The sequence below is a fragment of the Piliocolobus tephrosceles genome, chromosome 19, assembly GCF_002776525.5.
Source record: "Piliocolobus tephrosceles isolate RC106 chromosome 19, ASM277652v3, whole genome shotgun sequence".
NCBI classification, from domain to species: domain Eukaryota; kingdom Metazoa; phylum Chordata; class Mammalia; order Primates; family Cercopithecidae; genus Piliocolobus; species Piliocolobus tephrosceles.
This window is the reverse complement of record NC_045452.1, coordinates 7,875,471-7,891,754: the sequence shown is the minus strand read 5'-3', so window position 1 is coordinate 7,891,754 and position 16,284 is coordinate 7,875,471. Positions and strand designations below refer to the sequence as shown.

The 16,284-nt window shown below is 46.9% G+C and overlaps 3 protein-coding genes across 6 annotated transcripts in view; 2 read left to right on the top strand and 1 right to left on the bottom strand.

Moving 5' to 3' along the window:
* Positions 1 to 8,969, top strand: part of TFIP11 (tuftelin interacting protein 11) — a 21,074-nt gene extending 12,105 nt beyond the window's left edge. For 2 of the 3 annotated variants that reach the window (XM_023190767.2, XM_023190768.2), the window contains 7 exons: positions 257 to 784; positions 914 to 1,020; positions 2,995 to 3,163; positions 3,565 to 3,808; positions 4,749 to 4,891; positions 5,384 to 5,549; positions 7,634 to 8,074. In XM_023190767.2, coding sequence (XP_023046535.1) covers positions 257 to 784; positions 914 to 1,020; positions 2,995 to 3,163; positions 3,565 to 3,808; positions 4,749 to 4,891; positions 5,384 to 5,549; positions 7,634 to 7,989 — 1,713 coding nt within the window. In that variant the 3' untranslated portion in view covers positions 7,990 to 8,074. Of the gene's footprint in view, positions 1 to 256; positions 785 to 913; positions 1,021 to 2,994; positions 3,164 to 3,564; positions 3,809 to 4,748; positions 4,892 to 5,383; positions 5,550 to 7,633 lie in introns of all 3 variants that reach the window. The other variant, XM_023190766.3, reaches the window with a different exon arrangement.
* Positions 8,063 to 16,082, bottom strand: SRRD (SRR1 domain containing). The gene is made up of 7 exons (XM_023190772.2): positions 15,901 to 16,082; positions 13,957 to 13,997; positions 11,712 to 11,971; positions 11,512 to 11,610; positions 9,779 to 9,933; positions 8,922 to 8,967; positions 8,063 to 8,532 (listed from the first exon to the last, which is right to left on the bottom strand). Exons 1-7 carry the CDS (start codon positions 16,065 to 16,067, stop codon positions 8,323 to 8,325), a joined length of 978 nt encoding a protein of 325 aa, XP_023046540.1. The 5' UTR covers positions 16,068 to 16,082; the 3' UTR covers positions 8,063 to 8,322.
* HPS4 (HPS4 biogenesis of lysosomal organelles complex 3 subunit 2) overlaps positions 16,069 to 16,284 on the top strand; it is a 30,531-nt gene continuing 30,315 nt past the window's right edge. Inside the window, exon 1 of one of the 2 annotated variants that reach the window (XM_023190771.3) lies at positions 16,069 to 16,193. The gene's annotated coding sequence lies outside the window, so the exon portion shown is untranslated. The other variant, XM_023190770.3, reaches the window with a different exon arrangement.

Genomic DNA, 16,284 nt, shown 5'->3' with positions numbered 1-16,284 from the left:
TTCACTAAAAAGTCTTCTCCATCTGGCTTGCTCAAAGTGATCCAACCTAGAACTGCTTGCTGCATCTGATTTTGTCCCTGGAGTCTCCTTTAGGCTAGGACAGTGTGGATCCCACTTTACAACACTGCCCTTCTCCAGCTCTGTTGAATAATGTGGTTTCTACACACTTCCCTGTCATGGGGCCTTCCCTTGAGCTTAGCTATGTGTTTAACAGGGCCACAGTGGTGTTAACCTTCGTCCCTCTACGTTTTCCAAGGTCATAGACATGACAGGCCGGGAGCAAAAGGTCTACTACAGCTACAGTCAGATCAGCCACAAGCACAATGTTCCCGATGATGGGCTGCCGCTGCAGTCCCAACAGCTGCCACAGTCTGGCAAAGAGGCCAAGGCTCCGGGCTTTGCGCTGCCCGAGCTGGAGCACAACCTGCAGCTGCTCATTGAGCTCACGGAGCAGGAGATCATCCAGAATGACCGGCAGCTACAGTATGAGCGGGACATGGTGGTCAACCTCTTCCACGAGCTGGAGAAGATGACCGAGGTCCTGGACCATGAGGAGCGGGTCATCTCCAACCTCAGCAAGGTCCTGGAGATGGTGGAGGAGTGCGAGCGGCGGATGCAGCCTGACTGCAGCAACCCCCTCACCCTGGACGAGTGTGCCCGCATCTTCGAAACCCTGCAGGACAAGTACTATGAGGAGTACAGGATGTCCGACCGTGTGGACCTCGCCGTGGCCATCGTCTATCCACTCATGAAGGAGTACTTCAAGGAGTGGGATCCCCTCAAAGTGAGTTGTTGGGAAAATCAACCTATCCCTGCCTCTTGGTTGGGCGTACCCTTGCTTGATGAGTTGGTCCAGTGGGCAGGGAGGGCTGGAGAGCCTGCTGCCCCTTAGCTGCTCTGCCTTTCTCCTCAGGACTGCACTTACGGCACCGAGATAATCTCCAAGTGGAAAAGCCTCCTGGAGAATGACCAGCTCTTGTCTCATGGCGGACAGGACCTCTCGGCAGATGCCTTTCACAGGTACCACAGGGCAGGGCTTTGCGCTCCAGCTCCTTTCTCCTGGGGGTTTGGGAAGGACTGCTGAAGGTGGGGGAAGGCAGCAGTGCTGGCCTTGATTAATTCTCTGCTCATGCTGACACTGCTTTAGGAATTTAAGTTCATTTGGCCATGAATTTATTTTATTTTTTATTTTATTTTTTTGAAATGTTTTATTTCCACAGGGTTTTGGGGAACAGGTAGTATTTGGTTATATGAGTAAGTTCTTTGGTGGTGATTCGTGAGATTTTGGTGTACCCATCTCCTGAGCAGTATACATGGAACCCAATTTGTAGTCTTTTTTTTTTGAAACGGAGTTTTACTCTGTCGCCATGCTAGAGTGCGGTGGCGTGATCTCAGCTCACTGCAACCTCCAGCTGCCTGGTTCAAGCAATTCTGCCTCAGCCTCCCGAGTAGCTGGGATCACAGGCATGCACCACCACACCCAGCTAATGTTTGTATTTTTAGTAGAGACAGGGTTTCACCATGTTGGCCAGGATGATCTCCATCTCCTGATCTTGTGATCCACCCGCCTTGGCCTCCCAAAGTGCTGGGATTACAGGTGTGAGCCACCGTGCCTGGCTCAATTTGTAGTCTTTTATCCCTCACCCCATTCACTCTTTCCCCAAGTCCCCAAAGTCCATTGTGTCATTTTTATGCCTTTGCATCCTCATAGCTTAGCTTCCACTTATGAGTGAAAACATGTTTGGTTTTCCATTCTTGAGTTACTTCACTTAGAATAGTAGTCTCCAATTCCAGCCAGGTTGCTGCAAATGCCATTAATTCATTCCCTTTTATGGCTGAGTCATATTCCATTATATATATATATATATATGTGTGTGTGTGTGTGTGTGTGTGTGTGTATACACACACCAGTTTCTTTATCCACTTGTTGATTGGTGGGCATTTGGGTTGGTTCCACATTTTTGCAATTGTGAATTGTGGGTGCTGTAAACTTGTGTGAGCAAGTATCTTTTTCATATAATGACTTCTTCTGGTTTTTTTTTTTTGAGATGAAGTCTCGCTTTGTCACCAGGCTGGAGTACAGTGGCGTGATCTTGGCTCACTGCAACCTCTGCCTCCCGGGTTCAAGCGATTCTCCTGCCTCAGCCTCCTGACTAGTTGGGACTACGGGCGTGCACCACCATGCCCAGCTAACTTTTGTATTTTTAGTAGAGACGGGGTTTCACCATGATGGCCAGGATAGTCTCAATCTCTTGACCTCATGATCCGCCTGCCTTGGCCTCCCAAAGTGCTGGGTTTACAGGCGTGAGCCACCACGCCCGGCCATGACTTCCTTTCTTCTGGGTAGATACCCAGTAGTGGGATTGCTGGATCAAATGGTGGTTGTACTTTTAGTTCTCTAAGGAATCTCCACACTGTTTTCCATAGTGGTTCCATTTGGCCATGAATTCAGCTGACACTTGTCAAATGTCTGTTGAGTATCATGCTTGTGCTAGGTGCTGGGCTTACCCTAGGAGTACAGCAGAAAAGGCAGATGGAAATAAGGTAGTGAACAAATAAAGGCAGGATGCACACCAGGTACAGCGATAGAGAACTGCAGGAGCGACCTTGGAATGGGGGTTAGGACAGAGGTCTTAGAGGTGGTGACATTGAAGCTGTGATCAGAGGGTGAGAGATGTCAGCTCATGAATAGAAGCCTATAGGTGGGAAAGCACTTGATACCTAGGAAGAGACTCTTGTGACCCTAAAGCAGCTCTGCCAGGTGGGCGGGCACTGCTTACGAGACCAAGGCCTCAGTTCGAGAGGAGAGTCACGAGAACAAGGAAGAGGCAGGCTCAGGTCTGGCCAGCATGGTGACTGGCCTGATGGTTTCCTCTGATCGGATTTCTATGCTGTTGCATTTTTATTTCTGATTCTAGAGAGGTGGGCGGTGGTGGTGGTCTTTGAAACCAATCAGTGTAATTAACCAGCCTGTCCTCTGCCTTTCTTCCATAGGTTGATATGGGAAGTCTGGATGCCTTTTGTTCGAAATATTGTCACTCAGTGGCAGCCAAGGAACTGTGACCCGATGGTGGACTTTTTGGATAGTTGGGTGCACATCATTCCTGTGTGGATCTTAGATAATATACTGGACCAACTCATCTTCCCCAAGCTGCAAAAAGAGGTGGGGTGAGAGTCACAGGAACAGCTGTCATCACTAACCACAGGGACTTGTTCAGTCTATGTCTTCGTTATCTCAGTGCTGTTAAAACGCCTGGAATTAACAGAATTTGTCAACACAACTATTGACCTAGAGTGTTAATTCCAGCCTTTTTCTCAGCACTTTTTCCCCCAAGCCACCCTCAGGAGGGAATTCATTTTCTTGATTTCTTCACTAAAATTAGAATTATGCTATTTCTGAGATGTAATCAAGTGAATGGGCATATTTGTTTGGCGATGTACAAAGGACCGTGGGCCTTGGAGAGCATGGGGCCTCCTCCAGGGGCAGCTCTTGCCTTTAACCACACGGGTGTTATGTGACTGCCCCACAGGCGACATGAACTGTTTCTTCTCCCCACTTTGCAGGTGGAAAACTGGAACCCGCTCACAGACACTGTTCCCATCCACTCTTGGATACACCCATGGTTGCCCCTTATGCAGGCACGGCTGGAGCCACTCTATTCCCCCATCCGTAGCAAGCTGTCCAGTGCCCTGCAGAAGTGGCACCCCAGCGACTCCTCTGCCAAGCTCATCCTCCAGCCCTGGAAGGATGTCTTCACTCCTGGCTCCTGGGAAGCATTCATGGTCAAAAACATAGTGCCCAAGCTGGGTAAGGATATGGGGAAAATGCAGTCCAAGCCCAGCAGCTTTGGTGCCCTGGTTTCTGTGGTCAGTGGTGATTTAAAGCATAGCCTTTGTATTCATGAAAGTGCTTAGTACACAATATTCCTTGCTGTTCAGAGGCTGAACATAAATGTAACTTGGGTCCTTTCTGCTGTTTGTTTACAACAGCGACTAATAGTTGACAGTAACAACATCAGACTCTGTGCCTTGTGGTTTTCCCGATTGGCTTTGGCTTCTGGTAACAGGACAGCCCTTGGAGTTCTGAAATTTTTGTAGTATTTTATTCTAAATTATTAGGGAGTTATTTCTGGGTTAGCAAAAAAAATATATATATATACTTTTTTAAGAATTGCTATGTCAGGAGCTTAAATTTGACCTTTAAAAGCTGATTAAAGCCTGAGCAACATGGTGAAAACCCATCTCTACCAAAAATACAAAAACTAGCCAGGTGTGGTGGCATGTGCCTGTGGTCTCAGCTACTAGGGAGGCTGAGGCAGGAGGATGGCTTGAACCTGGGAGGCAGAGGTTGCAGTGCGCTGAGATCTGCCATTGCACTCCAGCCTGGGCAACGGTGAGACCCTGTCTCAAAAAAAAAAAAAAAAAAAACCGCCAGGAGCCGTGACTCATGCCTGTAATCCCAGCACTTTGTGGGGCTGAGGTGGCAGATCACCTGAGATCAGGAGTTTGAGACCAGTCTGGGCAACATGGCAAAACCCCGTCTCTAATAAAAACACAAAAATTAGCCGGCCGCGGTGGTGCACACCTGTACTCCCAGCTACTTAGGAGGCTGAGGCACAAGAGTCACTTGAACCCAGGAGGCGGAGGTTGTTGTGAGCTGAGATGAAAACGGACATTGTCTTTGCTCTGTGCTTCTGTGGCTTTGCCGGTACTAAAGCTGTGCCTTACAGACCGGGTTTCTGTTCCAGGGATGTGTCTTGGTGAGCTAGTCATTAACCCCCACCAGCAGCACATGGATGCGTTCTACTGGGTGATCGACTGGGAAGGGATGATCTCTGTCTCTAGTCTGGTGGGACTTCTTGAAAAGCACTTCTTCCCCAAGTGGCTTCAGGTACACTTTGTTTTGCTTGGCTTTCTGGGGGAAGGAACTGGGTGGGGATTAAATTAATTTTCTGCCGAGGCCTGACTGTAGGTACAATTCCATAATAAAAATAAATTACATGGTAGGCTAGGAATAAGTTAGGTCATCTTAATAGTGGGCACCATTTATTGGACATTTGCCATGTATCAGAAGCTGTTCCAAGGACTTTAGTTGCTTTATCTCACCTCCTCTCAGCAACCCTATGGGGTAGGGGCTATGGTATCCCTGTTGTGTAGACATGGAAACAGAGGCTCAGAGAGTTTACACGCAAGGGCACTGTAGCTACCAGGCTGACTCCAAAATCCATATTCCTGAGTCCTAGACTGTTTAGCTACTATAAATCCCTGTAAAGTGGTGTCACTAGCCTGCAGGACCAGGATCAAAACAAAACAAATGGCCCCTTCGGAAATCTTGCCTTCATTTGTTGCCACCATGGATGCAAGTAATTTTTCTTTTTGGCAGGTGCTGTGCTCTTGGCTCAGTAACAGCCCAAATTATGAGGAGATCACCAAGTGGTACCTGGGTTGGAAGTCTATGTTCTCAGACCAAGTGCTGGCACATCCATCTGTCAAGGACAAATTTAACGAGGCACTTGATATCATGAACCGGGCGGTGTCCTCCAATGTTGGTAAGTGAGGATTCCCATTTTGGATGTCCTGGCCCTGAGTTTCAGATTTTACACATGTAAATGACACAGAATCAGAGTTTTCTGGTTCCTGTAGGCAGCCTAAATCTTAGGTCACACTTTTGCCCATAGCAACAGACTCTCACCCTGCTGATTGGGGTACATGGTCAGCTGGCACCCACTGCCTAGGTCTACCATGACTGAGAGGGGCGTCTTCCCTAAGTGGAGACTGACTTAAGCTAGATTCAGATGTCAGTCTAACCCCAGGCCCCGCCCTCTTAACCACTGTGCTGTGTGGCCTTTTAAGGCTCATTCAGCCCTGAACATGCTGCTCAGGTGACACATCTTACAGTGTGGAGTTGGGCACACGCTCTGACACTTGGTGATTGCTCAGCCTTCATCAGCCCCATTTGACCTGTTAAACAGTAAGATCTACTTCGTAGGCCGAAAGGGGGACTGAGTTCATGCTTGTGTGTAGCCTTCAATAGGTGGTGTCTGTGTTGTCATGTACTGTATCTATTCCCAAGTTCTAGGCAAGTCATTCTGCCTAGATCATAAGTAAATGAAAGTATGTTTATGTTTCTACATTTGGGAGCCTATTTCAACCAGTCCTGTGCTCCAGTTGTTGCTCATTAGCCGGTTCACAGCATTGAAATGGGATCATCTAGTCTGTGTTTCACAGATAAGCCCAGTGAGGCTAAGAGCCTGTTCAAGGTCACATAGTTAAAGGGTGGCAGTTAGAACTAGAATTTCTATTTCCTGAGTCTTTAATTCTTGTTATTTAATAGTTAGCCTAGGCCAGGCGCCGTGGCTCATGCCTGTAATCCCAACACTTTGGGAGGCCGAGGCGGGTCAATCACGAGGTCAGGAGTTCGATACTAGCCTGAACAACATGGTAAAACCCCATCTGTACTAAAAATGCAGAAATTAGCTGGGCGTGGTGGCACATGCCTGTAACACCAGCCACTCAGGAGGCTGAGGCAGAAGAATCACTTAAACCTGGGAGGCGGAGGTTGTAGTGAGTGGAGATCGCACCACTGCACTCCAGCCTAGGCAACAAGAGAGAGACTCAGTCTCAAAAAAAAAAAAAAAAAAGAAAAGAAAGAAAAAAAGAATAGCCTATTCTGTGAAAACAGAGATTAAGTAATAAGGCAAATATACTTCTCTGTTTCCGTAATGATCAAGTTCTTTCTAAAAACTCTTCTTTAGCTACCCCTGGCCTCATATTTCCAAAACTGTTCCCTGTATATACCCCTCAGTGAGCACTTAGCATTTATGGTCTTGTATTATCCTTTTTTTTTTTTTTTTTTTGAGAGGGGGTCTCGCTCTGTCGCCCAGGCTGGAGTGCAGTGGCCGGATCTCAGCTCACTGCAAGCTCCGCCTCCTGGGCTTATGCCATTCTCCTGCCTCAGCCTCCTGAGTAGCTGGGACTACAGGCGCCCACCACCTCGCCCGGCTAGTTTTTTGTATTTTTTTAGTAGAGACGGGGTTTCACCGGGTTAGCCAGGATGGTCTTGATCTCCTGACCTCGTGATCCGCCCGTCTCGGCCTCCCAAAGTGCTGGGATTACAGGCTTGAGCCACCGCACCCGGCCTTTTGTATTATCCTTAAACACCAATTTCAGCTCCCCAAATATATGTGAACTCCTTTCAGGATGTGGGGCCTATGTGGGTAGGTTAAAAATAAAGCCAGCGTGGGCCTATGTTTTCAAGGTACTAAAAGCTGCCTCTTTGGTGGTGTGAAGTGGAAACTCTACAGAGCAAGGTGGAAACAGGAGAATGGCTGAGGACTCTCTGCTAATGTTTCCAGCTCTGAAAGAAGAAATCCCTTGCAGATACTTCATTTTAAAATGCTGAATATTTAATAGTCTCTTTGGTTACTAGATACTAGCCAGAAACCTTCTGAACAGTTTTTATGTGATACGGGCCAGTTGTCTAAACTTCCTCCAAAGCTGTATCTTTGAGGCAGAACTGCCCTTCAGTGAGTCACAAGCACTCTGGCACCCCCAGACCTGGGCCAAGTCAGCGTCAACTTCCATACACCTGGAAACACCTCTCCTCACTGCCCTGTCCTCCTGTATCTCTCAGGTGCCTACATGCAGCCAGGAGCACGGGAGAACATTGCCTATCTCACCCACACGGAGCGGAGGAAGGACTTCCAGTACGAGGCCATGCAGGAGAGGCGGGAGGCTGAGAACATGGCCCAGAGGGGCATTGGCGTGGCCGCCAGCTCTGTGCCCATGAACTTTAAGGACCTCATTGAGACCAAGGCTGAGGAGCACAACATTGTCTTCATGCCCGTCATCGGGAAGCGACACGAAGGGAAGCAGCTCTACACCTTTGGCCGCATTGTGATCTACATCGACCGGGGAGTGGTCTTTGTCCAGGGCGAGAAGACATGGGTGCCCACCTCACTGCAGAGCCTGATCGACATGGCCAAGTGAACTGTGGCAGGTCCAGAGCCAGCTGGAGACTTGCCCCTGAGAGGGACGTGCTGTGAATAAACAGTATTTTAGATCACCTTCAAAAGCGTAACTTCTTTACTCAGGAGCTACTCCACATTGGGCCAGGTCACGAGGGAAGGATGTAAAGCGGGACAATGCCACTTAGCAGTGCAGGAATCTTTATACCAAGTCCTCATGTGGGGTATCGTCCTCAAAACAAGACAGCCAGGTTGATGTTCTTTCCTGGCAAAGGAGTTCTCTGTAGTTCCTCCATGACAGCCTTCCCTTTAGTCTCCAGTGGCAGCTTCTACCTCAGCCAACCTCACAGTGAGTTCAGTCAGTAGCGGAAGGATCTTCTGTCTTGTTCCTGATGATTTCAAGGTCCTCACAGTCCTGATAATCTGGTTCTTCCTGAAACTCCCAAATCTCTGTGGAGAGCTGTTCTAGCTTTTGCACGGGGAACCAGTGGACAGAGGTATCATTAAATATGTCCATGTATTGTGAAGTCTGAGGAAACTCAAGCTCCTCCAGTCCTTTTAAAATCTGAGCAGAAAAATTCAAGTGTGAAAACTTCAGCTAGTCACAGTAATCCCCACCCTTCTGGGAGAAATTTCCATTTTACTTGTCATCCCCACTTTCCTTTGTAAAAAAAATAACAAATAGGATATTTCAATTTAAATGCTTTTGCACAATGAACTGGGTGCCCCAAGGACAGTGGATATCATGGACTGTGATACTGAGAATAAAGGAAATAAGGAAAAAACTAAGAGATACATTAAAGAGTTATAGCTTTCTGGAACACAGACCCATAGAGAGAGCTGACAGTACACTAGCGCCACTTAGCCCCTGACTTTCCTCCTACGCCTGTAAAGATAGAATTCTTCACAGTTTCACACCCTTTTCCATCCCAGCCCCTTTATTCAGATAGATACCTTTGCAATGTAGGGATAATTTTTCTGCAGAATCCTTGCCAACAACCTAGAAATTAAAAAAAAAAACAACCATGATTAGGAGGTATGAGGACAGTTTCATTCAACTTAAGACACAGAAGGGCAAGATGATTGAAGTATAGGAAGAATTCAGGAAAAAACTCGAGATGTGGAGTAAACCAGTTAAATAGTTGAAAATGCGGGCCAAGCGCGGGTAATCCCAGCACTTCGGGAGACTGAGGCGGGGCGGATCATTTGGGGTCAGGAGTTCAAGACCAGCCTGGTCAACATGGTAAAACCCCATCTCCACTAAAAATATAAAAATTAGCCGGGTGTCCTGGTACACATCTGTAATCCCAGCTACTCATTAGGCTGAAGCAGGAGAATCGCTTGAACCCAGGAGTCCGAGGTTGCAGTGAGCCGAGAGCACACCACTGTACTCCAGCCTGGGGGACAGAGTAAGACTCCATCTCAAAAGAAAAAAAAAAAAAGAAAGAAAATACTCCAGTAATTGTGCCCATTTCATCAAGAGAAATGACTGAGCAGACTCCTAAGCACTGTGAAACAGAATGAGGATGTGGAGCTGTAGGCAGAGGAATCAAATAGCTTTTCCCTGTTTTCAAAACCATTTCTGTGTATCACAATGGAAGGGAGGAATTCGTGGCAAAAAGACTCCTTAACTTGCTTCATAGCTTGAATCAGGGTTTGACATCTCCTGTATTTAAGCCTTCATCCCGTTCCCTATGGAAAAGCATTTCCCCAGTACGGAATCATCAGGGAAACGTTTTCTGTGTATAGGTCAATCTGAGGTATGGGCTTCACCTCAGGGCCTGACAGAATCTCAGCATTCTCAGACTTACCTCTCCTCAAGTCCTTTGAAACTGTTCCCAATGATGACCATCTTAGAAAGGGCATCTACTGACCAGTTACTCCATAAAAGATTGTTGTACAAGGCCGTCCCACAATGGAGCATGTAAAAGATGGTGGGCTCCCCGCGAATACTCCGTTTCCCTTCCTGGGGATACGATATTCACAGGTGTAAACATGCTCACAACCTATTATTTGCAGTAAGGCGAGGGAGAGGTAAGGATGGGGTTAATCATGAGACAAACTAAAGGATCAAATGGAAAAAAGCTCATTTTGTGGAACAGTTACACTCGTATATGAAATCTATACAGTTACAGAACTAGAGTCAGGAAATCATGATGTCCCGAAAGAACTCATGTTTACTTAACAAATGTGTGTCTCATAAACACAAAGTCTCATGAACACTAACGGAGGGGCTTCCTGGGTCTATGACGGCAAGGACAGGAGGGATAGTGATGTTACTTACCCCATGTATTTCCCCCATGCTCAGTAATCCACACTTCCCGTGTCACTTCCTGCAGATCTGTATAACTAAGTCCTCTTCCAATGTCCCTGAGGCACAATCACCCCTCCTGAGAACCACTGCTCTACGGCCAAATTCTAGCAGGGAACATAAGGCCCTTTGACCCTTGCCCACCTCTGGCCTGCCTCTCCTCTTCTTGCAGCTTCCCTTGTGTTAATAACAAACTGGCAGTGGTTTCCTGAACAGCCAGCACTGCACAGCTACCTGCAATCCTGGTTCTGTCCCACTAGCAAACTCCTGGTAGACCTTCAAAGCCCAGCTCAGACCCAGGAATTCTTCCTCCATCCCTCCAAACACCTCTCTTGTCTCAGCTCCTGGTACAAGGTTCTGCTTCACTATTTCACTCCTCATTCACTTGTTTACAGGTCACATGCCCTGATGTGACCACGGGCTCCCTGAACACTGGGACTGGGTCCCATTTTTTTGGTCTCCCCAAAGCTCCCTGCCTAGCACAGAGCAGGCACCCAGAAAGATGATCGGAACTGAGTGACAGTGTTTTAGGACCTTGCCAATATCAGGGAATGACTCTTCTCTCAACTTGAGCCAAATTTTCATACATAAGCAGTAAGATGGCAGTTTCAGGACACACACAGGAATCAAATGATTCTAATCGCCAAGACAATATAAAACCGAAATCGGAGGGATTTGCTCATACTGGCTTTGGCCCTGTGCTTGAGAGATGCATTTCTTTATTACACAGGTCTCAGAAATGTCAAATCCCAGCTATTTTGGGGCGTGCAAATGTGAGCAGAGAATTAATCCACAACTCACAGCCAGGTGCTATGGGTTTGCCTGGGTTATAGCATCAAAGAGGAATGCTGCAACCCCTTTTATTACCTCCCTGGGACAGGGTAAAATCCAACCAGAAAGACCTCGCTTGAGGCACCTAGATTTTTATTTTTCAATAGCAACAGCAAATACCAAGTTAGCATAATTTCCAGACAAATAATTCTCACAAAAGTGGTTCAGACCTAACGTGTTCTGGTTCATGCCATCTGTGTAATTTTTTTCTGATGGGCACAATACAAGCCAAAATGTAGGTAACTGATTGGCTGGTTACGTTGTTCAGGCACTACAAAAGTGAGCAGGCAGTAAGAGAGGAATGGCTGCCACTGCAAAGAATGCTGGTGTTAACAGGAAGAGCCTGGGGTGAGTCTGGTCAGGATTTTTATACTCCTGTCTGCTCCTCTTTAAACCACTTACCTCGTTCTCACTGAGAACAGTCACACCAAGGGTGTTCAGTACTTCAATTTCAAGTTGGCTAAACAGAGGGTCATACACCCAACAGTGACTTCTGGGAATCTAGAAGGGAAGAATGAGTTGTTTACTTCAACCCAAACATCTGTGTGCACCCATGTATAAGACCAGAGGAGGAGGAGATGAAAATGAATCCAAAAATGTACCTGGCACTTTTCCAACAAAAGCAGCAAAAATGTTAGCTGGTTTCTAGCTATGATGCAGGTGGCAAAGTTCCCAATGCCGTAACACACACACTTCAAATGGCACGTTCCTGTGACCAGGGTCTCTCTTGGGATAGAATCAGGGGCCACATCTGACTCATCTGGCAATGAGTCAAGACGCAGGTTTCCAAAGATGTCCGAAAGAGACCCCACAGGGGCCTTCAGCTGTTCCAGATGTTTTGTGAGACATCTATTGATGGTTTCTGAAAGAGCAGGCCCCCAAATGCAGTTAGAAGGCATATGCTCTGACCCTGTGAACCAAATCATCCGCAAAAGAAGTTCACAGATTTGGGGAGAAAGAGATCAGGGCAGTAAAAGGTTTCAATCCTTCAGAGAGAGAAGCTGCCGGCCTCATTCCCAAACATGCCTGGACATTACAGTCACATTCACCACCAAATGACAGGTTGTCCCGGCCCCTGGACTCCCATGGTCCAAAACCCAAGAGCATGTTGCAAGCAGAAATTGGGTTTCACTCAAGGGCAGTTTCCATCTAAAACTATAATGTGAACTCATTCTAATTTAACAAGAGGCTCCTAGTAAATGTAGACTATGCTCTGAAATGCATACTTTTAAGGTTGTAACAGACCAGGTGTGATAGCTCATGCCTGTAATCCTATCACTTTGGGAGGCCGAGGTGGGTGGATCGCCTGAGGTCAGGAATTGAAAGACCAGCCCGGCCAACATGGTAAAACCCCGTCTCTACTAAAAATACAAAAAATTAGTCAGGCGTACTGGTGCACGCCTGTAGTCCCAGCTACTTGGGAGGCTGAGGCAGAAGAATCACTTGACCCAGGGAGGTGGAGATTGCAGTGAGCCAAGATCACACGGCTGCATTCCAGCCTGGGCAACAGAGGAAGACTCCATCTCAAAAAAATAAAATAAAGTTATACTCTGTTTAAGTCTTCTCATGTAGAGGCAGATTCTCTTGTCTCTCCTTTTATTGTACTGGTACTGAATTTAGCAAAACAAAAAAAAGCCATGCATTCCAACAATAAGATACCAATTTTTCACTTAAGAAACCAGCAAAGGGCTGGGCATAGTGGCTCACACCTATAATCCCAGCACCTGGGAGGCCGAGGTGGGCAGATCACTTGAGATCAGGAGTTCAAGACCAGTCTGGCCAATATGGTGAAACCCCATCTCTACAAAAATACAAAAATTAGCCAGGGGTAGTGGCACACACCTGTGGTCCCAGTTACTCAGGAGGCTGAGGCAGGAGGATTGTCTGAACCCAGGAGGTGGAGATTGCAGTGAGCTGAGATCACACGCCTGTTCTCCAGCCTGAGTGACACAGTGAGACTCCGTCTCAAAAGAAAAAAAAAAAAGCAAGCAAGCAGCAAAGATATGTTTAAGTAAGACCCCAGGCCAGGAAAAACTGGCTCTTCAGGTCAGTTTTGATAAAATAATTGGTGAAAACTTTTTGGATAACCTGACAATAGATATCAAGTTGGTCACCGCCTTTTATTTAATTCCACTTCTGGGAATATATCCTAAGAAGATCACCCTAAGTTTGGTAAAAGCTGTATGCATAAAATTGCTCATTGCAAAATTATGTATAATAACTTAAAAAGGCTGCTTGTGGTGGCTCAGGCCTATAATGCCAGTGCTTTCGGAAGCTATAGGTGGGAGGATCACTTGAGCTCAGGAGGTAGAGGCTGCAGTGAACTATGATTGCACCATTGTACTCCAGCCTGGGTGAAGAGTAAGACCCTGTCCTAAAATAATAACTGAAAACCAAAGGAAGAAAACTCAATGTCCCACAATAAAAATGTTATCTATGGTATGTCCACTCCATGCATAAATATTATGTTTCCACCCATACACTATGTTTAGGAAGAGATTATCACTGCATGAGAGAAAGGCTACATTGTAATATCACAGAAAAGGAACAGGATAAATATAAATTTCAGCAATAATAATGACAACATTTATTGCCTTGTATACAGCAGGCAAGCGTTTAACTAAACAGCTTCAATTCCCAAAACTACAGGATATACACATTATCCCCATTTCACAGATAAAGAAACTGAGGGTCAGAATTAAGTGCCAAAAGACACACAGATATAAGTGGCGGGTGGGGGGAGTTAGAACCCAGCAAGTTATCCCTCTGTGAAGCAAAATGTCCTCAAATGAGGACAGATTCTCTTTTCAGCCCCATAATCCCTACCCTTGGCCAGGTCATACCCACCTAGTGCTGAACTCCAGAAATCAGAGATAAACAGGTCCTTCCTGTTGAGGAAAAAAAATGGCACAGTCATGTCCCATCCATTTCAGGGCTGCCCCAACAGTAACTTTCCTGATCATGACCTGAATGCATAGAGAATGAGGTGCCCTGCAATGCAGGGCCCACCCTTACCAAGTGATAAGAGGGGGATATATGTTGAATATGTCCAGAGCACATACTGCTGGGGCTCAGAGACTGCAGGAGAGAGGATGCTGGAGGAGGTCCTTGATTCCCAGAGAGAGGTCTGGGTTTATTCTCGCTCTACAACAGTGCCTAGTATAGAATTGCAGCTCCATAAATGGTTGTTAAATGCTCAGAATTAGCCTTTCTGAGCTTTAGTTTCCTCACCTCCAAAATGGGGATAAAAATCATTCCCAACACAGAGGAGTTTAGAGGCATAAAATGGGTTAACATTCTTAGCACAGTGTCTGACACATAGCAGGTGCTCAACAAATGGTATTTGTTATTATAAATAGTTCTAAGGGGAAAGTAAAGAGACAAAACCAAGTGTCTGGGCTTTCTTTATTCAAGTCAACTGGTTTTACAGACCCAGAGCAAAACAAAGTCAACAGTGAATTAAAATGAACTGGATTTGAACTGACAAGCCACGGCCAGAGACAGTGATTATGGGTTCAGAAAGGGGTACAGAGAATTGAAAGTCAGCCCTGAGGCTGCTGCACGTTTCTCACAGAGGGTAAAGGAGAGAGTTCTGATGTACGCAGGAATGTTTTATGAACTGGTAAATGCATACATAGATAAGTGCGTAAAATGCTGGCCCAATCTCAGAGCGATGGTGATTGCACCACACCTAGGTGTTGGGAGAAGCAGGGAGCTCCTGGGGAATACTGAAGCAGTTGAGGAAATCGTGGCAATGTCAAGGGATATGAAAAATGCCTTGAGTTCTCCAAGCCCCCAGCCACGTTCACTCTTACTGGCACCCTCTGAGAGCTTAAGAAGAATCGCAGGTGCTTTTTATTCAGGCTGAGCCAAATGGTCAACAACTTTCTCTTCGGACGTAAACTCTGGGACATTGCTGCCTCTTGACCCTAATTCTAGTGGAGAGGAGCCCACAAAATTAATCTAATATCTGCCCTTGTGATGGCCCTTCAGATGCTGATCGTAAGTGCTAACTAAAGCTGTTATGTATTGAGCCTAAAAAGAACTGCAAATAAAGGTAATAATACTAAATAACATTAATAGGTAACATTTGTGGAGTGCTTCCTCTGCATTAGGCACTCTCTATGTACTTTCTAAGGTATGGAGCAAGGTATGTGAGAATCTGAGCTGGGATAAGCAACCAGCATAATGGAGAGCTGGAAGCACTGGTTTTTGTCACAAAGACCTGGGTTTGAAATCTGGTTCCACACATTTTCTTTGTCTCTCTGAGAATCGCTGAGCTACCAGGGTCCTAGCGTGCCTGCAATGTTTAACATAAAGTGTGCAGAATGATTAAGCTAGTGTCCGACACATAGCAGTTGCCTGAGGATAGCAATCACGTGTTCGTGTTGCCGCCACCAATAATACCAACATCGGCATAATATTAATAGCAAACATTGGTACAGTGCTTATCACGTGCCAGAAAATGGTTTCCGTTTACTAATTCATTGAACCCTCAAAACAAACCTACGTATGTACTATTTTCATCCCCATCTCACGGATGAGAAAACTGAGGCACAGAGATTACAAATTGTCCAAAGTCACGCAACTGTAACCGTAATAACAGGGAAGGCAACCTTTAACTGAGCGCTTACTATAATCCAGATCTTTAATGAGCTTGTTACCTACGTTAAATCTTCACAATAACTCCTTAAAGGGTGTGGCTTATATCACCATTCTACAGATGGGGAGACTGTGGCTCAGAACTGTCCACGGGCGCAAAGAGTCCACCAGGGCCCACCCCGCACTCACTCAGCCTCCCAGATGCGACGAAGCACGACTCCGCTGTCAGACTCGAACTCCGCCTCGGAACTCTGGGGCGCCGCCTCCCTCCGCCGAGGCCGTCGAGCCGCCGAGCGCCTCTTCCGCGGAGCCGCCGCCTGCCAGGATTCGAGCGCGGTAGCAGCGGCCGCAGCCATTGGTCCCTGACGTCAGCGGCGTGCGGCTCACTCGATACGTCATCACCGCGCGCCGGCTCGCCAGGAGCAGGAGGAGGCGGTAGGCGGGGCGGCGCATGACCTAAGGCGTCTCTGCGGCGCGCGCAGGTACGGGGCCGGAGTCGCAGGTTCCCAGCTGCCGCCCACATTTCTGTTCCAGAGTCCCGAACCCCGAGCACTGGGATGCCTGGCTACTCCG